Consider the following 25,042-nt stretch of genomic DNA (forward strand, 5'->3'; position numbering starts at 1 on the left):
CTATACCTTGTCCCAATCTGCTTCAGTTCACCAAGACTACTTAAGCTTTTCATCCAGGCAAGGATCTATCCAAGAATCTAATTTGAGACGTGACACAGCAAGAAAACAAGCCTAAGGGATAAAACAGAGCACTTGCTCTCACAGGTAAGCCAACTTTTTAAGCACACAGCTTCACAAAATGCTGCAAGTTGAATTAACGTTGTACCGTGGGAAGGTCCTTCCTTCAGAGTCTGGTGGCTCTTTCCCTTGTGCCTGCTGCTTTTTCCCCCAATCCTGCACCCACACACCTGTTTCTACAGTTCAAAGAGCACTACTCACACCATCAGCACTCACAAGCCTACACCCCAACTTCATATTAACAGAAATAGCCTAAAAGTCTTATACATCACAGCCAGCCTTTACGTTACAAATGACAGCCCTGAATACAGTATCACTGCCCTTGGATATCTTGCATTTAAAATATCTTCCTCAGGGAAAAAGCTTGCCGAATAAAATTCAAACATATTTAAGCACCTAATTCCCACATGCTCACATTAAAAGTTACAGGCCTGACAGTTCCTCACTGCCTACCTCCAGCTAGACTTCTTCACTCAGACTCACTTGGCTGAAATACAGGTTTTTTGTTATTTTCCACAATCTCCAGGGCTACTCCCCCATCTTAGAAGAAAGGCATTTTCTTGAACCACACTGCAGAGAAAAATGCAGCAGGAAGCCAAGCGATCCTTTCACTTAGAAGCAGTTTAAACAAGGAGATTCCAAACTTTTTTTTCCAACAACTCCTGCCCCACTCCCCCAAATCCACCAGGGATGTTCCTACTTCCAACTCCTGGGGAATTTGACAGCCACAAAACTCCAAATGCTCCTAACATTAAAATAAATAGGCAAATAATGAAACCTCTGTTTCTTCATTTTAGCAGCATTAGCACCGCAATTAAGAGTTCTCAGAGGACGCACTTACCCTCTAATGAGTCCCTGGAACAGCTATAACAGGGTGCAGGGCAGATTACAGAATACCCATAACACAACTTGGTGAACTGGTGTATCCCCTGAGCGACACAAAGTTGGGCCTAGAGAGAGCAAGTGTTGTTATGCTGTCTTAATTTTGAAGCCTTATTAACAAATAAAGAAATAAAAACATTTCCCTTTGGGAAAAGGAGAAACAGAAAAAGAAAATAAGGACACCATTTAGTAAGCCTCTGGGGACAGAAAAGAGATCAGAAAAGTTTATAATAGACCAAGTTCATTAACTACCATCTAAGGTTGTGGCAGTAGATGAATGAACCCAAAAACACCACACAGGCAGGAGATGAAACCAAGCTGATGAGTTTTCTGTGGAAGCCACTCTGGTACCCGTGCCACTCTCTCACAGAGATGTCACACATGGGAAAGACACTGCTGGCACGACACTAGGTAGGAAAAGGAGTTTCTTTGGGTTTGGAGGTCTGCTGACATCCATGTTTCTTCCCTCTACAAGTCAGGACAGATCATAGATAGCTGGCGCAGCAGGACTGACTCCCAAGAAAGAGCTTTACATACTGACTTTGCTTCTCCTCTCTGCAGCAGGACAACAGAGCTGAAGCAGCAGCCCAAATTAACTACATTTTTCACCTAAGACTTTGGCATCTGATTATTGGAGACCATATGGTCCACATTTACAGCCAACAGTAAATTTCTTTACCCAGTCCTGTTTGCAGTAACAACCTTAACATCCTCTTAATGCAGTTTTCGGTGGATGCATTTCCTTTCCTCTTTATGTATGTAAAGCAGTGGGATACACTCAACCTGCCTCCTAAAACTCGAAACAGGCCATAAAATCCAAGCAGGCAGAATAAAAGATAATTCATGGTCTCAATGAAGCCAGGTGGATTACAGCTCCATTGGCAAGCACGCACCTGGCATCTGTACAGTCAGAAGGGACATTAGGAATCGTCTGAACAATCAAAAATTGTCATGCATGTACAAAGACTATTGAATAAATTCAAGAGTAAACTTCTAAAAGAAGGTAAAGCCATTGGCGTGCCATAGAAACTAATGTGTTGCAGAACTTTAATCAAGCAGTGCTCCATAATTAGACACACTTCTCCCTGCACAAAAGCATCTTTTAAGCCAAGCATCTGATGCCTTGAACCTCTGCTATACTTAAGAAAATAAACTTAAAAAGACATCCATTATCCTTGAACTGAGCATTTCCATACTAAGTCCCATCCTAGAACAACTTTTAACTGCTAATTTATCATCCCCCCTCCTGGTGACAGGGAAGATTTATAGTGGAAAAGGCTTATTTAACATTAGAGTAATGCCAAAAACACATGGTATTACACTTTTGGTGATATTGGTCAAGAAGCAATAACCAAGGAAAACAAAATATTAAGAAATAATCCCCACAAAAAAAAAACATTTCCATAATTGTAGGGCTTGGCATGGTTCCATCGGAATAAACTGCAATGGAAGCTCAACTTGAAGGATGTTTACAGTCGAGACACAATGTCCAATTTCATCCTCTCGCACTCATCTGCCTTTCCCTTATCTCCACAACAGCACTGCTGTGCTTATCAGCACGCTGACCCCTGCTCTGCCACAAGCAGACGTGGACACATTCCAGAGCTCCACTGCCCACAGGGGAACTGAACATGGCAAACATGCCACGTTAGGAGAAAGCCACTGGGAGTTTTCTAACGTAGGGTTGAGCACACCAACACAGGAAGATGCACAAAGGACAAGGGAGGAGAAAGCTCTCTGCATACATTGGTGCTAAGATCCGGACTGAATTTGGTGGCTGGCAGGATCAAGGTCACAGTAAGAGAGCACCGGGAAGCCAACACAGGTACTCTGACATACAGTATCTAGCCCAGACAAGAGAGATTTAAATTAATGAAGCAGAGAAGAGAAGAACGAACAGCCAAACCTCCAAAGCACATGACTTCATAGCAAGAAGAACCTTCACTGCCTGCATCTGTCAAAAAAGGGACAAACAGGACATACACTGCCGAACAAGTGCTCAAATACTTTGAGATTAGCTTTGTTTACATAGTGGGTGAAACGGTGGGGGGTGGGAACTCACACAACAATAAAAGGAAGGTTTTTCTAGTTTTGTTCTAACCAAAGTGGAGGAACTGGCTAAGAACATGAAAGTGGAAACAACTCGGCTGACAGAAGTCATAAAAAGACCACTCTCACAATTCTTCAGCAGGGCAAAACAAGAGAACCACAACACAAATAAAATGAATGAATGGTAAAACCACAACTTAGGAGAAAGATCTCAAGCTTACTGATCTGTTAAGTACAGGCTCTTTAATGACCTGAAATTCAAGAGATTTTGCAGAAGTGCAAATGAAATCGCTGAAGGTCAGAAAGCAAACAGCACAGATAACAAAATAGGAAAGGTCAAAGGATTAGGAAAGAAACTATTGGGAGGCAACACTGAAGGTAAGATGAAAATATTCCTCCAGAACGCCCACAGTGAAAGAAAGCATAGTTAAAGTAGGAGTGCATTAACCCACCACTCAATGGGAAGGAGAATCTCTAAGAGAGGATGCCAAAGCACTTTGGGCATTTTTTGCATCAATCTCCATTTGCTAAGAGAGATTAACCACCTAATATAACTCATATCACAGCAAAAGGAGCAAGAACACGATCAAGAACCAGGAAATGTGTTAGAGCAATTGCTCCAAACCTCCTCCAACAAAGTGAAGATTCTGAAAGATTTCCCATGCACATGTATCGGCAAAGTTCAAACAAGAAGCATGAGAAAGGCAATACCCTTTGGCAGACAACTTAATAAGCTTCCATAAACCTATGGACTTGTAGTCGATAAACCTATGGACTATATTCAGGGGTTACAGCATTAAAGGAGTACTTCAACATTTTCAGATCTGGTAGACACAACATTTACCCTTTGAAAACTGACAAAGGCAGTTAGCAATGATTATCTCTGCTCTGCATTAGGTTCCAGCAGCCCAAAGAAGGGCAAAAGCCCTTGCCTCTAAAGAGCAGGAAACCAAATATACGAGGAAACAAGGAACCATCAGAGTTACTGTCAGTCCCAGGAAGATGCTGAAATAAATAATCAGACAAACGACCTATTTTGGATAATGAAGCAGGTAAGAGCCAACACAGAATTTGTTAAGAACAAACCATACCAAACAAATATAACTTCCTCCAAAGACACAATAACAACATAGATAGCAAAAAAACAATGAGAGGCAGTATAGTTTTGCTTTAACTGGACTTAAATTGACAGCCTTATAATCTAAATAAACATGGTACATAGTGAAGTACTGACAGATGATTAGAAACCCATGCCTAGAGATAAGTTATCATTATTTTATTCCAAGAGGAAACAGGCAGCAAGCACATTCATATGGTTCTAATCTTTTATCATTCTCCACTGTTACCAAAAGTAACTTGGGAGGGAAAAAAAAAAAAAAAAAAAGGAAAAGGTTATGTAGCAAGGAACTCACTGGAGGCCACTCTATATCTTGCTTTGCCTCAGCTAGAATTCTTATCATCATAAGCAACAACTTGGAAGATCTCCTAACCAACACCTTGTCTGCAAATTACACACTAGAAAACATGAGGACAGAAAGGTCACTTGAAGTCAGCAGAGGACACGAATCTGGGACATTTGATTGAGGGACTCAGAATCCAAATGCACTTGAAGCAAGTGCAAAATCAGCTGAATCAATATGGAGTTTGACAGAGCAAACAGGCAAGAACAATCATACGTACAACGCAATATGGAAGGTGAAGTTCTACACTATTCTACACAGAGGTGTGCTGTGTGATAAAGCACTAAATAACCTGGGTTTATGCTGAACATAAAGAACGCTTATCACAGCAAAAAATAAAGAATATGTAAAGACGTGTCATCCCACTGAGCTGTATGGAATGCAGCCATCATATGAATTAGTTATCATAACTAATTAGTTATGACTCTACCTGTTGTACTAAGGACTCAGCTGGAGCACTGTGTCCTGTTCCAGAAAAACTCTAAGTTAAAAAAGCTTCAGGAAAAGCAATGAGAACAGCCCACAAATGTATATTAAGAAAAACCAAAACAATCACTGGAGAGAGGAGAATGAAATAATGGGATTTCTCCAGCGTGTGAAAACACCAAAGAGAAAGCCCTCAAAACACAACATGTTCCTGCAGACTAAGTGTACTGAACAGTTGGTAAGGTGTATAAAACACATGATAGAATTCTGAAATGCTTAAATTATAGCAAAGAAATTTAGGTTATATCTAAATTACGAGAATTATTTTCAACGGTAAGAACAGCACAAATTATCGGAATAGACTGCCATCACCAACTTAGCTTAGCTCACCTGCTTTGAGAACACTAGACATTCCTTCCCTGTGGCTGTAGTAACGGGGCAAATTTATGAAAGAAATTATAGTTTACCAGGAGATCAATAACCTCCCCTTTTTCCCCCCTCACACTTCATTCACAAGTGCCTCATCTGAGCTTCCACATCAGTTATTACAGGAATTTATTAGCCATTACTAAGGAACAACTTTCAGCACAAAGGCTTTGTAACATCATATGGAAACAATAATAAAAACAGAACTTTAAAGGGTTATTGGAAGGATATTACAGAGACAAAGTGACCCTTCTGAACCACATAAAGATGGAGAATCCTTAATGACAACAAAAACAAAGAAATCCAGAAATCTACTTACGCAGCGACTTCAACTTTGCCCTCACCCATACATGCTTGAAAGCAGGGTCACTCAGCTGCAAAGACCCCTTTGCTGGGAAGGTAAAGGAGGGACTGACAGACCTTGCTGGGTGCAGATAAGGGTCTGAGTGGGTCTGCATGTCCCTCTCCCAGCAGGTACCCTGCAGAGATGCCCGGCTGGCTCAGCCCAGGGCCACAGGCATTCAGATTGACCTGGTCTTGGCGACAACACTTGCCAAATGCAGAAGTGCAAACAAGAGCTGCGGGGAGCAGAGGCAGCCCTTCTTCAGCTGGGAAGCAACAAGGAAAGCAAGACAAGGACATCAACCCCAAATGAGATGTCAGCAGCTGGACCCTGCAAAGCACAAAACATGACTAATTTTCTCAACCGAAACTCAGTTATAAAAAAAGAATGTTGAGAACCAAAGCAGGAGAGCAAACTGAAACATGCTGTTCTCTGCTGGAAGCGGCTCCGGAGGAGCTTGAAAGCAGAAGATCATCAAGACCACTAGTCCCTTGCTGTTCGCTGGATTAGAAGATAGAAGTGTCATTTTAAAGCTGCACAGCCTTGTCTAAACGTGGCTGCTACCTTTTGAACTCCAGCTAACACTGCACTTCTACACAGCCAGCATCACTGTCCACAAAGGGGTACTCCTGCTGCCACCCTTTCTGACACCATCACCACTACCAGGAGATCATCCACCGCTCTCCCACACGCCTTCCCTCATGGCAACAGAGGCGCTTGTTTGGCTGCAGAGAACAGGGAACTTGATAAAAGCTAACACTTTTTCTAAAAACAAACAAAAAAAAAATAATATAAGCTCATTGTTGGAACCCAGTTCCTTCATCCTGTTCCATCACAACACTATATCAAGTTAAGTAAAGCTTTCAGGCTATGTCTTTGGAACTTAATTCATATGTAGCTTAAAAATATAAACAGCTCAATGTACACATCACAGGGAAGATGAAAATAAACAAAAAACAAACAAACACAACCCCAGAAAGGGTTGCTATTGCAGTACAGGGCTTCTGTCTTGTGTACCTAAGAAAGAATTCACAGCAGAGCCTTTAAAACTTCCACAGTAACTAAGGAAGATCTCCAAGTCTGAAAGTAAGAGAGCTGTGACTATGTGTGACGACCTAAATTAGCTCCAGCCAGCAGTGGGAATTACCTAGGTGTTCATCTTTGGGGAAAAAGAGAAAAGTCACAACTCTTATTGCAATAAACAAGTGAACGAACAACATCACCAGCATGGGTTCAGAACAGGATTTCCAGCCTTCAAACCTTCAGACAAAGCATTCCCCACCGAGGAAAATTAACACGCCAAAAAAAGAAATCATCTTTTCTCCTTTTGTTTTCTTAATTATCTAAGCACGGTGTCAAGTACAAGTGAAAAGCATTACAGTCAATGAGAAGTGTATTTTCCTCTATGTTCCCCATTTCATACTTGAAGCCCCAGCTGCCTTCGGGACCAGAGCCGGTGCTGAACACACCGAGCCCCGTGCAGTTCCCCTCAAGGATTTCAAAGCAGAGAAGCGGCCAAAAACAGCACTCCAGCCCCACATGATCCAGCCCAGCCCAAAGGGAACGGTTGGAGGCAGCAGGGACACGAGGGGGCCCGCAGCCACCTCACCATGGCCAGCACTGGTCTGGCCCAGCCCTGCTGAGCTGGGCCAGGGGAGGCACCACTTCACTCGGGCCCCACTGGCCATGTCCCTGCAGAATCACAACCCTGTACTGGGATCCATCTCCCATCATGGGGACCCTCTCATCCCTCCTCACGACCTACCTCTCCCTCCCTTCCACTTCCTATCTCCCCTCTACTTGCCACCCCACTCTCCTCTCACCTTCCCTTTTCCACTCCTCCCATCTCCCCTCCTCCCATCCTTCCTCAACACCCTTCTCACCCCTCACTTCCCCTCTCCTCCTCCTCACTGTCCCCCTTCCCCACTCTGCCTCCCATCCTCCCTTGCTGCCTCCCTCTCCACCTTCCATGTCCGCTCTTCCCCCTTCCTTGCCACCTCCCTCTCTCCCCTCACATTCCTCGTTTCCCTCTCCCTCACTGGCCCATCTCCTCCCTCTCCCTCTCACCACCTCCCTTTCATCTCCCTTTACCTCTCTCACTCACTCTCCTCACTTTCACTCCCAACTCCCTTCTCCTTCTCTTCCCCTCCTCTCTCCCCTCACCTCCCCATCTTCCTCTCTCACTTCTTCCTCCTTCCTTGCCGCCCCTTCACCTCCCTGTCCTCCTTCCACCTTCCTTCTTCCTCTCCTCACCGCCCCTTCCCTCTGCCCTCCCTTCTTCCCCCTTACCCCTCTCCTCCCCTCTCTCCTCATTCACCTTCTCCCTCTCACCCTCCTTCCTCGCCTCTTGCCCCTCAGTATCTCACCTCCCTTTCCCCCACCTCCTTCTACTTCTTCCACCTCTCCCCTCCTCCTTTCCACCTTCCTTCTCCCTTCCCTCCTCCTTGCCGTCTCCCCTCCTCCCTTCCACCCCTCTCCCTTCCTCCTTTCCACCCGCCCCTTTCCATCTTCCTTCTCCCCTCCTCTCCCCCTCTTCCATCCCCCTTCCCTCTCCTCCTCCTCCCCTCCTTTCCACCTTCTCCCTTTCTCCTTCCTCCCTCTCTCTCCCACCTTGCCTTTCCGCCTTTCCCCCTTTCCTCCCCTCCCCTCCCCTCCCCTCCCCTCCCCTCCCCACCCCCGGGCCGCACTCACAGCGTGTGCCCGCAGACATTGATCATCAGCTTCAAGGAGGGGTTGCGGTACTTGGTGGTCTTGCACCGCGGACAGCCCAGGTCATCCATGGCATCCATGGCCGCCGCTTCCCCCTCCCTCCTCCTCCCCCACACACCAGCTCCCTCAATGCCTTCCGCCTTCCGCCCGGGGTGCAACCGCCAAAACCGTCCGCCCGCGCCCCGCGCGATCCCCGCGCGTTCCGCCGCGCGCGCCGTCCGGGGGTTGATATTAATACGAACAACAACAACAATAATAATAACCAATAATAATAATATTGAACTTATCACTGTCTACAGCTCCCTGAAAGGACGTTGTAGACGGGTGGGTGTTGGTCTCTTCACCCAAGTGATAGGATAAGAGAAAATGGCCTCAAATTGCACCAGGGCAGGTTCAGATTGGTTCAGATTGGGAGTGGAACTAGATGATCTTTAAGGTCCCTTCCAACCCAAACTATTCTATGATTAGGAAAAATGTCTTCACCGAAATGGTTCTCAGGCACTGGCAGAGGCTGCCCAGGAAGGTGGTGGAGTACCCATCCCTGGATGGGTTTAAAAGACAGGCAGATGAGGTGCTCAGGGACATGGTTTAGTTCTGGGCAGGTATGGTGGGACTCAATGATCTCAAAGTTCTTTTCCAGCCGAGCGATTCTACGATAATAACAATAGAATAGTTGGAGTTGGAAGGGACCTTAAAGCCCATCCAGTTCCAACCCCCTTCCTTGGGCAGGGACACTTCCCACTGGATCTGGTTACTCGAAGCCTCATCCAACCTGGGCTTGAACACCTCCAGGGATGGGGCAGCCATGACTTCTCTGGACAACTCATTCCAGTGTCTCAGCACATTCACCATGAAGAATTTCTTCCTAATATCTAATCTAAATCTTCCCCCTTCCAATTTAAAGCCCTTCCCCCCTCATCCTATCCCTGCACTAACTGATCAAGAGCCCCTCCCCAGCTTTCCTGGAGCCCCTTTCAGTACTGGAAGCACTAAGGTCTCCTCAGAGCCTTCTCTTTTCCAGGCTGAACAACCTCAACTCTCTTAGCCTGTCCTCATATGGGAGCTTCTCCAACCCTCTAATCATCTTCATAGCCCTCCTCTGGCCCTTTTCAACAGTTGCACATCCTTCTCATGTTTGGGATTCCAGAACTGGACACAGGACTCCAGGTGGGGTCTCATGAGAATGGAGTAGAGGGGAGAATTCCCTCCCTCACCCTGCTGGCCACGCTGCTTTGGATATAGCCCAGGACACGTTTGATTTCTGGGCTGCAAGCGCACCATGTCAGCTCACGGTGAGCTTCTCATCAACCAGCACCGCAAATCCCTCTCCTTCTCTGTTCCAACAGCTCCATATCCTTCTTATGCTGGGGATTCCAGAACTGGACTCAGCACTCTACATGGGGTTCCTCACCCAACTGCAGCAGCACCCTGAGAACTTCAATTCCACAGAGCCCTTACCCAACTACAACATCACCCTGAGTGCTTCAGTTGCGTGGAGTCCTCACCCAACTACAGCATCACCCTGAGAGCTTCAATCCTATGGAGTCCTAACCCAACTACAGCATCACAGGATGATGTCCATCCATTGCTGTCCAAAGAGCTATGAAGATGATCGGAGGGCTGGAGCACCTCCCGTATGAGGACAGGCTGAGAGAGTTGGGATTGTTCAGCCTGGAGAAGGATCCAAGGAGATCTTATAGAGACCTTCCAGTACCTGAAAGGGACTACAAGAAAGCTGGAGAGGGACTATTCATAAAGGCTTGTACTGATAGGGCCGGGGGAACAGGTATAAACTGGAGAGGGGCAGATTTAGACTGGACATTAGGAGGAATTTCTTCACGATGAGAGTGGTGAGACACTGGCATAGGTTGCTCAGGGAAGTTGTGGCTGCCCCATCCCTGGAGGTGTTCAAGGCCAGGTTGGATGGGGCCTTGGGCAGCCTGAGCCAGTGGGATGTCCCTGCCCATGGCAGGGGAGTTGGAACTGGATGATCCTTAAGGTCCCTTCCAACCCAAACTATTCTATGATTCTATCCAATCCCTTCCCACGCAGCCAAAGCTGCAGGAGCAGAGAGGACTTCCCTGCGTCTCTCACCCCATCCAGGTGGAGATAGAAGGGGGAAGGAAGGGGGGATGATTGACAGTTGCCATGGCGATGCGAAGCCACGCCCCCCCGCGCGGCGCAGCCAATGGGCGGGCGCGGCCGGGGCCGCCCGCTGCGGGGCCGCGGAGCGTCGCGGCGGCGCCGGGAGTCACGCCGGGGGGAGCGGCGGAGCGGAGCCCGCTGGCAGCGCCGCGAGCCGCCGTCCATGCGTGCTGCGGGGCCGCGAGGAAAACCGATCGGCTAGAGCCGGCCGAGAGAGGAGGAGGAGGAGGAAGGAGACGAGGAGGAGGAGTGGACTTCCCAGCGGGATAGGAAGGGGGAGAAGAGGAGGGGAAGGGGGAGAAGAGAAGGAGGAGGAGAAGGGGACGGGGTGGGTGGGGGGAAAAGAGAAGGGAAACGAAGCGAAACATGTCTTCTGCCTCCCCCACGGGCGAGGTGGCGAGCGCGGTGGAGATCAAGCAGGAGAATGCGATGGAGGTGCCCCCCGACGGCCCGTTCCCCGCCGAGCGCGCAGGCTCCGAGGACGGAGCCGCCGAGCAGATCCTGCTGCACGCGGAGCTGCTGGCGAGGAACCACCACGCTGCCTCCTCTCCTTCCTCCTCCTCTTCCTCCTCCTCCTCCTCCTCCTCGTCGCAGACCCCCCTGGCTTTCTCCCCGGACCATGTCGCCTGCGTGTGCGAGGCGCTGCAGCAAGGTGGGAACCTGGACCGCCTGGCCAGGTTCCTCTGGTCTTTGCCCCCGAGCGATCTGCTACGTGGCAACGAGAGCCTGATGAAAGCCCGGGCGCTGGTGGCTTTCCACCAGGGCATCTACGCCGAGCTGTACAGCATCCTGGAGAGCCACAACTTCGACTCCTCCAACCACCCGCTGCTGCAGGAGCTCTGGTACAAGGCTCGTTACACCGAGGCGGAGCGAGCCCGGGGCAGACCCTTGGGGGCGGTGGACAAGTACAGGCTGCGGAGGAAATTCCCGCTGCCCAGGACCATCTGGGACGGCGAGGAGACGGTCTACTGCTTCAAGGAGAAGTCCCGCAACGCGCTGAAGGAGCTCTACAAGCAGAACCGGTACCCCTCGCCCGCAGAGAAGCGCAACCTGGCCAAGATCACCGGGCTCTCCCTCACCCAGGTCAGCAACTGGTTCAAGAACCGCAGGCAGCGGGACCGGAATCCTTCCGAGACCCAGTCCAAAAGGTGAGGGCGAACTTGCAAACTTTTTTTTTTCCCTCCCCGCCCCCCTCTCCCGCCTGCCTGCCTTCCCTCCCTCTCCCGGCTCTTTCTTCCCTTGCAAACATGGCGCTTACCTTCCCTGCGCCTCGTCCTCCCCTCCTTCCCCCCCCTCCTCGCTCCCAACACACACCCCGGGCATGCAGGCATGCGAGCCAGAGTCGGAAAACTTCCCAGCTCCCTGCAGCCCCTTCCCAGCTCCCTGCGCTCCTGCTCTCCCACCACCCCTTTCTTTCCCACCCCGGGCGCCCCGCGGGCTACAGGGAGAGGGTTTGCGGGGGGGGGGGTTGGTCGGTTGTGTGCCCCCCACCCTCTTGTTTGTGTTTAATTGCGGTGGCTGACAGAGTTAATCATTGATGGGGGGGTGTGGGGTCCCGCCGCTCCGCTCTTGTTTTGAAACCTGACTCGGGAGCGGGACGGGGTCGGGTTGCAGCGGGTCCCGCAGCCTCGCCACGGGCTCCTCCGCTCCCTGCGGGACCAGAGCAGGATCGTCAGGGTTCTGCCTCCCGCACCGCTCCGTGTCTCCCTCTCGGGGCTCTGCCTCGCCCCTGCCCCGGGTCTCCCTCCCGGGGCTCTAGCTCCTTCCCCCCCCCCGTCTCCCTCTCGGGGCTCTGTTCTCCCCGTGCCCCCCCCCGGCCCCTCCTGGGGTTCTGCCTTGCTCCCCACCCTGTGTCTCTGTGCCCATTTGTCCCCCCAGCCTCCCTCTCTGGTCTCTGCCCCCTCCCTATCGCCCCATGTCTCTCCCCTCCCCGTATCTCTGCCCGCCGTCTCCATCTCAGGACTCTGTCCGACCCCCCTATGTCTCCTCACCATGTCTCTGTGCCCACTTGTCCCCCCGTCTCCCTCTTGAGGCTCTGCACCCCCTCATCCATGTCTCCTCCCCGTGTCTCTGATCCACGGGGCTTTGCCTCCTCGCCTCCCTCCCATTTCCCCCTATGTCTTTCTCGGGGCTCTGCGCCCCCCGCCCGCCCCCCTGTGCCCCCTTCCGTGTCTCTGCTCCCCCGTCCGGGGCTCTGCCTGCCTCACCTCGTGTCTGGGGCTCAGCCCCCCCCCCCCCCAGCCCCGTGTCTGCCTCTTGTGCCTTTTCCTGTATTTCTGCTTTCCCCCTGACCCATATCTCTGCCCAGCCCACACCCCCGTGTCTTCCCCCCAGTGTCTCACCCGCGGGGCTCTGCCATTCCCCCGTGTCTCACCCCTGTGCCCACTCTCAGTATCTCTCCCATGTCTCCCCCACCCTGTGTCTCCCCCCGTGCCTCCTCCCAGTATCTCTGCCATCCTCTCCCCAATATCCAATATCTCCCCCCCCCCCCCGCCTTCCCAGTGTCTCACCCCACGGGGCTCCGCACTCCCTACCCCACGTATCCCCCATGTCTCTTCAAAGTATCTCTGCCCCCTTCCCCAGTTTCCCCTCCAGTATCTCCCTCCCCCCCCGGTATGTTCATACACCCCCCCCCAGTATCTACACCCCCCCCAGTATCTCCCTTCATGTCTCTGCTCTCCTTCCACAGTGCTTCACGCCCGGGGTCCTGCCTTCCCTACCCCATATTTCCCCCCATGCCTCTGCCCCCTCCAAGTCTCGCTCCTCGGGGCTGTGCCCCCCCCCATGTCTCCCCTCCGTGCCTCTCCCCAGTATCTCTGTTCCCTCCCCCAGCACCCTCCCCCCTTATCTCTGCTCCCCCCGGTGTCTCCCCCCATGTCTCTGCCCCTCCCCAGTGTTTCACCCCCCGGGGCTCTGCACCCCCCACCCTGCGGCTCTCCCCCCGTGCCTCCCCCAGTATCTTTGCCCACCCCCAGTATCCCCGCCATGCCTCTTCCTCCCCCTCATCTCTGCCCCCCCCCCGTGTCTCGCCCCGCTCCCCCCGGCGGGGCCCCAGGGCGGGCAGGTGGAGGTGACCTCCCAGCTCCCGCCTTTCCTTCCCTCCCTCCCTGGGAAGGGAGGAGGAGGAGGAGGAGAGGGGGGAGAAAAAAAACTTCTGCGGAGGGCCCCAAGGCATTTGTGCGGCTCGGGCGCGATTGTGCCGCCGCGGCCCCCTCCCCGGGACACATCAAAGGGCGAGGGGGGAGGGAGCCGAGCAGGGAGCGACCGAAAAATGCAGCCCTGGCGGCTAAAAAACCCCGGCAGAGGGGCACAAAGGCAGTCCCCCACCTCCTGCCCCCCTTCCCAGCCAGCTCCCACCCCCTCAGCTGCACCCCCGCCTGGGCTAGTGGGGGAGGGGGCAAGGTAGCCCCCTGCGGTGGCCCGGGCGGCGTGGACAGAGAGGAGAAGGTGGTGTTCCTGCTCATTCATTGCTCCATAACCCACTCTGTAAAGTTCTTCCTCGGTTGGATGTGTCCTTTCGCCAAGAAACCTCTCTCTTGACTTGAAATTGTGCAGAGAAGTGAGAGCAGCCCTGAGGAGAAGGATTTGGGGCGCTCATTGATGAGAAGCTCACCGTGAGCTGGCAAGGTGTGCTCACAGCCCAGAAACCAAGTGTCCTGGGCTGTATCCAAAGCAGTGTGGCAAGCAGGGCGAGGGAGGGGATTCTCTCCCTCTACTCCACTCTCATGAGACCCCACCTGGAGTCCTGTGTCCAGTTCTGGGATGCCTGACATGAGAAGGATATGGAACTCTTGGAACAGGTCCAGAGGAGGCCACGAAGATGATCCGAGGGCTGGAGCACCTCCCATACAAGGACAAGTTGAGAGTTGGGGTTGTTCAGCCTGGAGAAGAGAAGGCTCTGGGGAGACCTTGGAGCAGCTTCCAGTACTGAAAGGGGCTCCAGGAAAGCTGGGGAGGGGCTCTTGATCAGTGAATGCAGGGATAGGATGAGGGGGAATGGCTTTAAGCTGAAAGAGGGGAGATTTAGATTAAATATTAAGAAATCCTTCACAATGAGGGTGGGGAGGCCCTGGCACAGGTTGCCCAGGGAAGTAGCGGGTGCACTATCCCTGGATGGGTTCAAGGCCAGGTTGGATGAAGCTTTGAGCAGCCTGTTCCACTGGGGGGGGGGGGTTGGAGTGGGGTGATCTTTAAGGTCTCTTCCAACCTAAACCAATCTGTGATTCCCCAAGATTAATTTTGAGTGCCTTGTAAAGGCAAAACACAGAAATATTCAGGAAAACTCCCCCAAACTGTATGGAAGTAAACAACCCCCCTTGGTTCAGAGCACCCTGGTGCACCGCAGTAATGCCATGTCATCTCTCCATCTTTTCCCATAGTGAGTCAGATGGCAACCCAAGCACAGAAGATGAATCCAGTAAAGGGCAGGAGGATTTGTCTCCCCATCCGCTCTCCAGCTCATCTGATGGTGTTACCAGCCTCAGCCTTCCCAGCCACATGGAGCCCGTCTACATGCAGCAGCTCGGAAACACTAAAATAGCCTTGAGCTCATCTGGCGTTCTGTTGAATGGAAACCTCGTGCCTGCCAGCACCTCTCCTGTCTTTCTTAATGGGAGCTCTTTTCTTCAGGGACCCAATGGTGTCATTCTCAATGGACTCAGCGTCGGGGCTTCGCAGACAGTTACCTTAAATTCACCCAAAACCACATCGAGCGTTGTGAGCAACGGGGTGTCCATTACAGACATACTGTCGTCTTCGTCAGAAGATGTTAAGGACTTCAAACTCCTTCAGGCTTCGGTCCCCAGTGCTGCAGCAGCCACCTTCAGCCCCACCAACATCCCGGTCTCATTCCCAGGGTTGATACCGAGCTCAGAAGTGAAAAGGGAAAGCGTACAAACTGCTGCTTCCCAAGACGGAGGCTCTGTGGTTACTTTTACTGCTCCTGTCCAAATAAACCAGTATGGCATTGTCCAGATCCCCAATTCAGGAACAAATGGCCAGCTGCTGAACGGAAGCATTGGTTTTTCCTCTCTGCAGCTGCCTCCAGTTTCTGTGGCAGCTTCACAAGGTAAAAATTTTGTCTTTTATGGTAAGAGAAAAAGTTAGGAATGGTCACACTAGCATTTTAGAAGCTGTGTTACTTTGGTGTGAACCAAAGTAGCACACAGTGCATCAAATAATACCTTTTGCCTGCCTTTGTAACGGATTATGCTCATGGACAGTATTAAGTGTGGCTGAGCTTCTCTACTAAGAGCAGAGAAGGAGATATGGTATTTTACATCCCTCTCATCTCATGCTGCTCTCAGAAGTCCATGGTAGCAGTCTTCACAAATATCTGTAAATTTTACATGTTTCAGTAATTCAAAATATTCCCCATTTGCCACTGAATTCTTCTAATGAGAAGGTTCATAAAAATGAAAATTGAGGCAGCTGGAAATTGTTACCATTGTTGTTCTTGTGGAAGTTGTTTTGATTTTTTGTGTTTTTTTGGTTTTTTAACCAAAGCATTTCACAGAAAGAAATTGTAAATTACTGTAGACACAACAGGACTAAGCAGTTACACTCCTACATTTTCTGTTCTGTAATTTCAAAAGATTAAAGTTCAGGGAAACAATAGAAAAATATGCAATAGCTTGTAGATGCAAAAGGCGAGGGTATTTGGATAAAACTACCCTCAGTCCAAGGGAAATATGTCATCGCAGGTTCACGTGCCAAGTGCGCAGGCTCCTCCTCAAGTCCGCTTTAGGGTTTGTCTTAACACACTGTAGGCTGAAACTTGCGGCTGGCCAGGAAGAATCCTGGGGAATGCAAGCCTAGTTCTGGATCCTTGTTCTAAAGCACAACTGAGCAGCTTTGTTACTTGTTAGCCACTGTATCTTTGGTTATGAAAATGACTAAACAAATCTCTAGTTTCAGGAGCTGTGAGTACTGTAGTGAAAAATCAAATTGTGCTCGTCTTAGCCTATTTCAGTTAGACAGGTTTAGGGAGTTAATTTTACTTGCTGTTAAAGTAATATGGGGAGAAACACTGAAGCCAAACAAACACATTTTAAATGGGTGCAGAATTAGAAGATCCTGAAATATGGCACTTGCAGTCACTGGAAGTTATTGGTATGTAGTTTAACCAAGATGAAAAAGAAGTTTAGTCAGAATACCACCTGTAATTACAGCAGCCATTTAACCCTCACGCTCCGAGGCACAAACTGACAGCCAGCAAAGGGGAGAGACTTCTGTCCCTTAAGTAGTAAGGAACTGCTGTATTTGAAAGGCCTGAGTCCTGTAAGTTCCTCTCTGAACGTTTTCCCCATGGTTAAACATGCCAGTTCCCACTGGAGAGTGACCCATCATTGGTCTGGTGCAGTGCGGAGAAAAGTGAAGACTCTCTTTGCTGCTTTGAATTCTTTTTTTGTTTTTCTTAATGTGAGAAGGATGGATATCTGGCTGCTTATTGCAACTGAAGCGTGCTGCAGGCTATTTTAGGTAAGCTACAGTAAATATGACTAGCAGGTCAAGGGAGGTGATTCTCCCCCTCTGTTCCACTTTTGTGAGACCTCACCTGGAGTCCTGCATTCAGTTCTGGATCCCTCAGCACACGAAGGATGAGGATCTGTTAGAGCGAGTCCAGAGGAGGCCACAAAGATGATCAGAGGGCTGGAGCAACAGTGTTATGAGGACAGGCTGAGACCATTGGCTTGCAGGAAAGCAGGGGAGGGGCTCTTTATTGGGGAGTACCCAGATAGGATGAGGGTAAATGGTTTCAAGCTGAAAGAGGGGAGATTAGATGAGGTATTAGGAAGGTGTTCATATGAGGATGGTGAGGCACTGGCCTAGGTTGCCCAGGAAAGTAATGGCTGCCCCATCCCTGGGGATGTTCAAGGCCAGGTTGGATGAGGCATTGATCAGCCTGTTCCAGTGTTAGGTGTCCCTGCCCATGGCATTCTGTGATTCTATATCTTATTGGGACGTAATTTCAAGTTGCCTTGCTTTATTCTTCTAGTTTACACGATGAGTAACTTCTTTGAAAAAATAATTGTTCGTTAATGGAAAGGAATAGGGAGCTAAAACATTCCCCAGGTGAGAAATGCATCTTCAGTGCTGTTTTAGAAAAATCAGGTGTCTCCGGCTGTAGCCTCTTTAAAAATTAAACTGTTTTTGAGAAAGAGAGGCATTTGAATCGGCACACTGCTCAAAGAGCTAGTTTATCTTATTCTAGAAATTATTATAATGACAGCTTAGATGGCATGTCCAGTAAAACCAATTTCAGGTCATCTCTGGCCACCTCTTCTTGCTTTGGCGAGCTACAGTGTTGCACAAGCAGTAACATGGCTTTCAGCGAGTGTAGGCAGTTGCTGGGTGACTTGGCACAGCGTGGTGGATGTAGTAGCATTAGGCTTTTAGAAAATATGCGAAAGCAAGGTGAAATGCTGAGTGCCTGACGGACTGCCTAGTTAACCGTAGAGAAGGTACTGTTTTTTGATGTTTATGGACAGGTTGGCTCAGGTAGGTTCTGCCCGACAGTAGTGGATTTCATGTGACGTGTCTCCAGTTCCCACACATAAGCTGTAGTCTGTCACTGAACTATCTTTAATAGCTTTTCATGTTTCTATTCTTAGATAGAAATGGAGTGGTTGCAACTAGCGAAGGCCAAAGCACGTTCATTTTAATCACATGGCCAGGGACTGTTTGCTCCTTAGTGAGAGTTTGAAAGGCACCTAATATACCAGAACCGTGGGGTTTTTTATTCTTTCTAGAAGCAATTTCTATTAACGGCTTCTATTTCTTCATACCAAATCTCCTCTCACCTGTTATAAACAACACTGTTCTGTATTGCGTGAAATATTAGCATATGTGTGTACTGCAAACATTGAAAAGACCAAACCCTGTTAACAAAATAACTGCACAACTCTCTGCCAACTATAATCTGTGTTTTCCTTTCTTTTGCTTCCATTTCTCTAGGTAATATTTCAGTAAATCCCAGCACATCTGATGGAGGAACTTTTACAACTGAGTCTTCAACAGTACAGCAAGGAAAGGTTTTCTTCAGCCCCCTCACTCCAAGTGCAGTTGTTTATACGGTTCCCAATTCCAGCCAGGCAGTAGGCTCTGTCAAGCAAGAAGGACTGGAAAGAAGCCTTGTGTTTTCTCAGTTGATGCCAGTCAGTCAGAACACGCAACTAAATGTTAACATGTCTTCTGAAAATCTATCCAGTGGAGGACTCCAGTCCCTGGCCTCCTCGTTAGTGAATGTAACTCCCTCGCATAATTTTTCCCTCACCCCACCAACTCTTTTAAATGCTGCAGAACTGAACTCTGGTGTCTCGGAGAGCCAGTCCATGTCATCGCCTGTGACCAGTACCTCTACCGTGATATCTATCAGCAACACTAACTATGCAACTCTTCAGAACTGTTCCCTCATTACCAGTCAAGATCTGTTGTCCATTTCTACAGCGCAGCCTGTGCTTGGAGAAATTGTTTCTACGAGTGGAGACCGTGTCAGCCACCCCTCTGAACAAGTGCATCAGGATTTTGTCAGAGAGCACAGGTTAGTTCTGCAAGCTGTACCTGATGTCAAGGAGAATTTCTTACCTAGTTCTGAGAGTAAGTCAACTGGCAATTTAATGATGCTGGATTCAAAATCCAAGTATGTTATGAGTAACATGGTTGACACGGTTTGTGAAGAACTGGAAACAGACAAAAAAGAACTTGCCAAACTGCAGACAGTTCAGATGGATGAAGATATGCAAGACTTGTAACTTCTTTTTTCTTGCTTTGTTTTAATAGATAAGTCTCCTATTGAGGCCCTAACAAGCACCAAGTCGGGGGAGGGGGTGTTTGGTTGCTGGGTGTTTTTTTCCTTTAAAGAAAACAGAAGGACATTTAAGGGGTCTGAATCAATGTACAGAGGAGTCTCCAGCAAAAGATTTAGGTAGCCACACTTGGTTTGCATGCAGTATTCTCTTCTAAGCAGCTTAAAGGAGAAAGGAAATGCAAAGGCAAGTACTGAGCAAATGAGTACAGGTTTGGCTAAGAGATACTACCCTGATAATTTAACTAGACTCTCAGTAGTACAACATACTCTCAACAGTAAGTATACACTCCTAACTTTACATACAAAACAACAATCTCGCTCCATAAGTGTAGAAACAATGCAGTCATTTTTGCTGTTTACTTCTAGTCCATGGGCATTCAGAAGTTTTTAAGGAACTCTAGACGATACCTCACCGGCTACTTTTATGTTGTTTGAGGTTAAGAAACAAAACAGAATCATGAACAATATTGTTACTGGTGTGTTTGCTTTTTTCCCCAGCAAACTTGGCATTCAAACCAAAAATCTGTCATGAAACACTTACAGGTTCCTAAATGCTACGGCTAGCATTTTGTCAGTGCACCAGAAAAAGCGTCATTAGAAACTCTAATTATGCAACTCAGAAGCTTTCTCTCCAGTATGAATGTAAATATTGTTTCAGTTCTTATAAAGGAGACTTTTTTTTTTTTTAAATTAGTACAATGGATTTTATTTATGGTTTATGTTCCCTTTCACTTTAGACACAATGCATTGGAAAGGAAAACATTTTCTGGCTGTTTAATTTATTTTTATTGTTTGAGCAGGAAGTAAACGTAGTTATTTCTGACAAGGTTTTACCTTTTATTTTTTTTTGTAGTTTTTCAAGCAATAGACTGTAAAAGTAAAACGTTAATCACACTGAAACTAGAAAATGAACTCCCAGTCTCACAAACCCAAGAGGTCCCTGTCTCTACTCCCTCTGTCTTAGTGTTCAGGGTTTTTTTGTTTGTTTTGTTAGTAATTTGCTAATTAGTTGAACCTTTTTGTGTATTTTTTACAGAATTCCATGTGCCTTTCTTCCTAGTGGCCTTATCTTTGTTACTAAAGCACAGTGGTAGGAGGAATAAAAACACTGATTTGCAAATATCCGTCCTCAGGGCCAAATCCTGATGCCTTACTTCTGCAAGTAGCCCCGCTGATATCAGTGCCCCTACTTGCATGAGTAAGAGGAGTTTTCAGTCTTTCAGTCATCGTGGGTGACATTTACTGGCGGTGCAGAGAGTCAAAGATAGGTCCTTCTGCACCACGTCAGCAGGGCAGGAGGAGTCCAGAGAGGGACCACGGGCAAAGCCGTGCTGCTGAGCGAAAGGTCTTGGCTCCAGCCTTGGGCAGATGAGCAGGAAAGGTTGGATGGGCAGGCCAAGGAAGGGAGCCCCGTGCTTATGCAGACCCATTGGCCAAATCACCTATGTGGAAGGGCTTCAGCTGCTGCTCAAGCAAGCAGGCCCCCATCCAGGAGTGCAATTAAGCGTGTATTTTTATATCCTTCCAGAATAAGCAGCATGGGGGCTGACAGTGGGAACTGCAGCTGCCCGAAGGGCTCATGGGAGCAGCCGTGGGCTCTGCCTGGCTGAGGAGGATGGGTCTCTCCCTTTTGTGCTGTGCTGGGGACAGCAGGAGGGCTCTGGGCAGCTGGTTCAGGTCTTACCTTTCCTCCAGAGGAGTTGTAGCATGGAAAAGCACATCCTTAAGCTTTAAACTAATAATAAGAATGCAGATGTATAAAGACTACATGCTGTTAATTTTAGTGGGTTTGTTTTGTTATTTTTTATTCTAATGTGGATATATACAGTAATTAGAGCATGTATTCATCCTCCTCAGGGGCCTGGTCCGAAGCCGTCGGAAGGCAGTGGGAAATGTTTTCATAAGCTTCTGTGGGCTCTGAGTCAGGTTCAGGACAGAACAAGATCACTTATAAAGGACAAAACATGGAAAGGAAAGAGAATAGAGGTAGCCCATCTCAGTCTGTTTCTGTCTTGGTTGTTAACTGGTTCTGTGGAAACCCTTTGAGGAATGAAGGTCGTTTCTTTGTGCCGGGAGAATGGCATAGATATCCATGCTGTCATTTTGCACTATATTGAATACAATGTGCTTGGCAAGATATTCTGTGGAACCTCAAAGCTGTGTGCTTTCGTTAAGCTCTGGAGTCCACGCTGTGAGCCAGAGTCTCTAGGGCTGTAGGGTAAAGTGCAGGAAAAGGGAGGAGCAAGTGTGGAAGGCCTGCACTCTGCAGCTGTACTGAGTCCCTGATGCTCTGCAGGCAGAAGCAGCTCTAAGCAGTTGACTGTCCCCACGTGCTCCTCGGCAAAAAGGGTGTTCAAGGCAAGTGCTTTAAAGTGGAGATTATCACAAGCAAAACATGGAACTATATGTTCCCCTGGCACATCTTCCCGTGACATTCAGAGGATCTTTGTGTGAGCAGGGAATCGGATAGTCCAGAGTTCTCCTCTCTGCTCTGCGTGTTTATCTGTGTGCTGGGTTCCAGCGTGAGCAATCTGCTTCCCACCTCTTCTTCACCCCTAAAACCAAGATGATGATAGCAGTAGCTTTATCTGCTTTGCATGATTTTTTTCAAGGATTTGGAAAACTAGAAGGACCCTGTGTCATTGTTGTGTTAATGGAGAATGCGTGCATTGCTCTGAAGTAGTTGTTTGGGGCTTAACATTTGGTCAGTGAAGCTCAGACTATATTTGGAGTTAGGCTAGAGAGTACTTCAGAGCACTCTCTGAGCTGTTGATATAATCTGGTCTTACAGCTGAGAAGACTGTGGTGTTACACCAGTACCTGTTACTTCTTTTTAAACTCTTCCTTCTTCGCATTCGTGATGTTACTGAGGCTCTGAATTCCAAGGCTTTGCAGCACAGTTGACGTGAAAACCGTGTGTCTTGTTACAGTGGCGCGTATCTTGGAGTGTCTGGTACTTCTAATAGGAGACTTCCCACTCTTCAGTGGGAGTGGAGGGTGTACATAAAAACAATGGTTTGGGACAAAGTAAGATTAATCTATTCTAGTCTTCCAGATATCAAGTAACTTATTTTATTACTGTGTTTTACTCTTTCTTTCTCCCATTGAAATTGTCATTCCCTCCAGGTAACGTAGTTATAACCTCATGTTTTCTACAGGTACATATGCACAATATAAAGACTTGTTGCACGGTACAGTGTTTTTAAAGTAGATATTTAAATAGTAGTTTTACTCCTACTGTAAAATAAGGGTCAGTTTTTATTATGTGGCCCTCAAGCAAGCAGGCAACTGCTCTAAATAGACAGTACTCAAAGCCCCGAAAAGTGTCTGGGGCCGGATCTTCAGCTGCTGTAAATAAGGCATTGCTCCACGGATTCCCAAGGATTTAAAATGGTGTTTAGGGGATATGGATGCTCATTCTCCACACATGTGAATGTCAGTGAGTGTCCAAGCCCTGCAGACAGTCTTTATTATCAAGTTCTGTTTTTTAAATGGAAGGTATGTCCATCTGGCATACATGTTCCTTCTTCTCCCTCTCTCTTCTCTTACGAATGAGAATAAAGGATCATTTCAGCTTCACATATGTTTGTAAATTGTAAGTCCACTGGAAATGTTACAGGAAACATTGCCAAATTCTACTACTTTTCTGGTCCCAGACTCAGCTTTGAAAAATATGCTTAAAGTTTCAGCAAATTCCTACAAAGCATGATGTTAAGAACCCTTTGTTCTTCACTGCTTTTAGTTAAAGCTGCCTCTGTTTTGCCCAGAGTGTTGCAGAGAACCAGAAATAAGTATATCAAATGCTCTGTCTGGACTATTTGCAGCATTATTCCTGTGGTCTTACCTGAAGGACATTTCAGCCATGTAAATCACAGACATCTATCGGCCAGGTCCTCGGCTGGGCTGAACTAGCACAGTTCCACTGACTTTCATGTCCGTTAGCACCAGCCGAGAATATGGTCCATTCATTTCACTGGAGTGGGTCAGGGTGGATTTCGCCCAGTACATGGTGACAGTGTGAACCAGTGCACAAGGCTGAGAGTTAGAACTGAGCGGTCACGGTCTATCGAAGCATATACCTCTTTCCATTTACAGCTTTACCCTGCCTGTGGAGTCAGGAAGACACATTCAGAAAGCTGCTTTACCCAGAAATAAGTCTGGAACTGTCTTTATTGTTATTACTATCAATCCAAGGTTAATGACAATAATGGACAGATTCTGATTTCAAGTCCTGCAAAATCACCTCAATAACAATTTTCAGTTAAATTAAGCAGGGCAGAATTTGACCCCATGTGCACAGGAGCTTTTCCCATAGGCAGATTTCTGACTTCTCTTAGCAAGGGCAGATGAACAATCAATAGAGTCCATCTCTTAGCTTCATCGAAAATACATGTGCAGGACTCTGGGTGCACGAATCGCCTTGTGCTTGTGATCAAGAAACATCTCAAATCATAAAAAGAATAATGATTTTGTAACTCTGGAAACAAAAGTAATTATATTTTACAAGCACGGAGACCTGAAGTCTTCCTGTATCTCCTAGCAGTTATTATCTTGAAGGATATTTTATACCCTGTATGTTTCATATAATTTAAAACTAGCTTCTTACATTTCTGAACTCGAGAGCGTGAATCTTCTGACTTTTGGGATTCACATTCAGAGGATATTTGTTCTTTTGCTGCATGTACTGTTTGTCCAGAACTAACCAGTTACTTCTGCGATATGGGTTTATTGTGCCTTACAACAAATACGAGACTTAAGCGGAATGTACGCCTTAGAGGAGGGAATAATCAGAAGTCTTTACTGCACTGTTAGATGATGCCGCCCCAGAGTGTGTCATCAAGCATATCTGTGCTGAATTACCCAACCAAAGAGATCTAAAGTATGTATGTTTGTTGTACTGTAATAGGGGTTTGTGCCTGGACAATTAAGTGTTTTATTTGTATTCTGAGATGATGTGAACTTATTTTTCTAAACACTATACTGAATAAACTTTATATTTATACACATCTTGTGTAAGTATTTCCATTTGGAGACCATGTCAGGGCTTTGAATTTTGTGTTGGAAGAGCAATCTAAAGTAGAAACAGCTTTAATGACTAGCTATGACAGAGACGTCAACTGTGAATGCCCATGCTCACCTAGGAATTATTCTAAAGCCTACTTAAGCTAGAATGAGACTTTCTGTTGATTTGAGTGGCTCTTTGTCAGACCCTAACTTTGCTTTTAAAATACTAAATTAAAAAGCATAAATCTTCAAACCTAGCTAATAAATCTGTGTCTCAAATAGATAATATTGAAATACATTTCCAACTACTAGTTAGAACTAAGTAAGTATTTACATGTGCTGCCATGGCATTGGGATGCTTTCTGTGTCAGGGTTTCTTTTTGGGTGGGTAAATGCCTGTTTGCTAGATTTGTTGAACTCTTTCTTTAAAATTTTACCTTGGTACCAGACTGTTTTGGGCAGACTTTTGAGAACAGCCTAAAGTTCACGTTCCCTCGATACCAAAGGTTTTAAACACGTTACTGTATTACTTTAGATTTGTGCTCCAAGTACCAGGATTGCCTAGTTATTGTTTTGATGCCAAAGTGAATGGCAGACAAGCTGACTAATGTGTACAGGTGAGATAGTTTCTCTCACTGAAGCTGTATATACATTAAAGATAGCTAACAGCCT

The 25,042-nt window shown here is 47.7% G+C and overlaps 2 protein-coding genes across 2 annotated transcripts in view; one reads left to right on the forward strand and one right to left on the reverse strand.

The window, feature by feature from the left end:
* The window catches only part of MNAT1 (MNAT1 component of CDK activating kinase), a 130,912-nt gene extending 122,366 nt beyond the window's left edge, over positions 1 to 8,546 (reverse strand). Inside the window, exon 1 of the mRNA XM_054067087.1 lies at positions 8,395 to 8,546. Within this exon, the coding sequence (XP_053923062.1) occupies positions 8,395 to 8,492 (98 nt within the window). The 5' untranslated portion in view covers positions 8,493 to 8,546. The remainder of the gene's footprint in view (positions 1 to 8,394) is intronic.
* Positions 8,547 to 10,908: 2,362 nt separating this feature from the next.
* Positions 10,909 to 24,453, forward strand: SIX4 (SIX homeobox 4). Its single transcript, XM_009564372.2, has 3 exons — positions 10,909 to 11,705; positions 14,937 to 15,625; positions 18,514 to 24,453. The coding sequence occupies exons 1-3, from the start codon at positions 10,924 to 10,926 to the stop codon at positions 19,308 to 19,310; spliced, it is 2,268 nt and encodes a 755-aa protein (XP_009562667.2). The 5' UTR covers positions 10,909 to 10,923; the 3' UTR covers positions 19,311 to 24,453.
* The last annotated feature ends 589 nt before the right edge of the window (positions 24,454 to 25,042 follow it).

Source organism: Cuculus canorus, chromosome 5 (assembly GCF_017976375.1).
Source record: "Cuculus canorus isolate bCucCan1 chromosome 5, bCucCan1.pri, whole genome shotgun sequence".
Classification (NCBI taxonomy): Eukaryota; Metazoa; Chordata; class Aves; order Cuculiformes; family Cuculidae; genus Cuculus; species Cuculus canorus.

Coding starts and splice junctions, on each gene's coding strand:
- SIX4 (XM_009564372.2), top strand. CDS start 10,924: ATGTCTTCTGCCTCCCCCACGGGCGAGGTGGCGAGCGCGGTGGAGATC. Junction 11,706..14,936: donor TCCGAGACCCAGTCCAAAAG/GTGAGGGCGAAC, acceptor CTTTTCCCATAG/TGAGTCAGATGGCAACCCAA. Junction 15,626..18,513: donor TTCTGTGGCAGCTTCACAAG/GTAAAAATTTTG, acceptor CCATTTCTCTAG/GTAATATTTCAGTAAATCCC.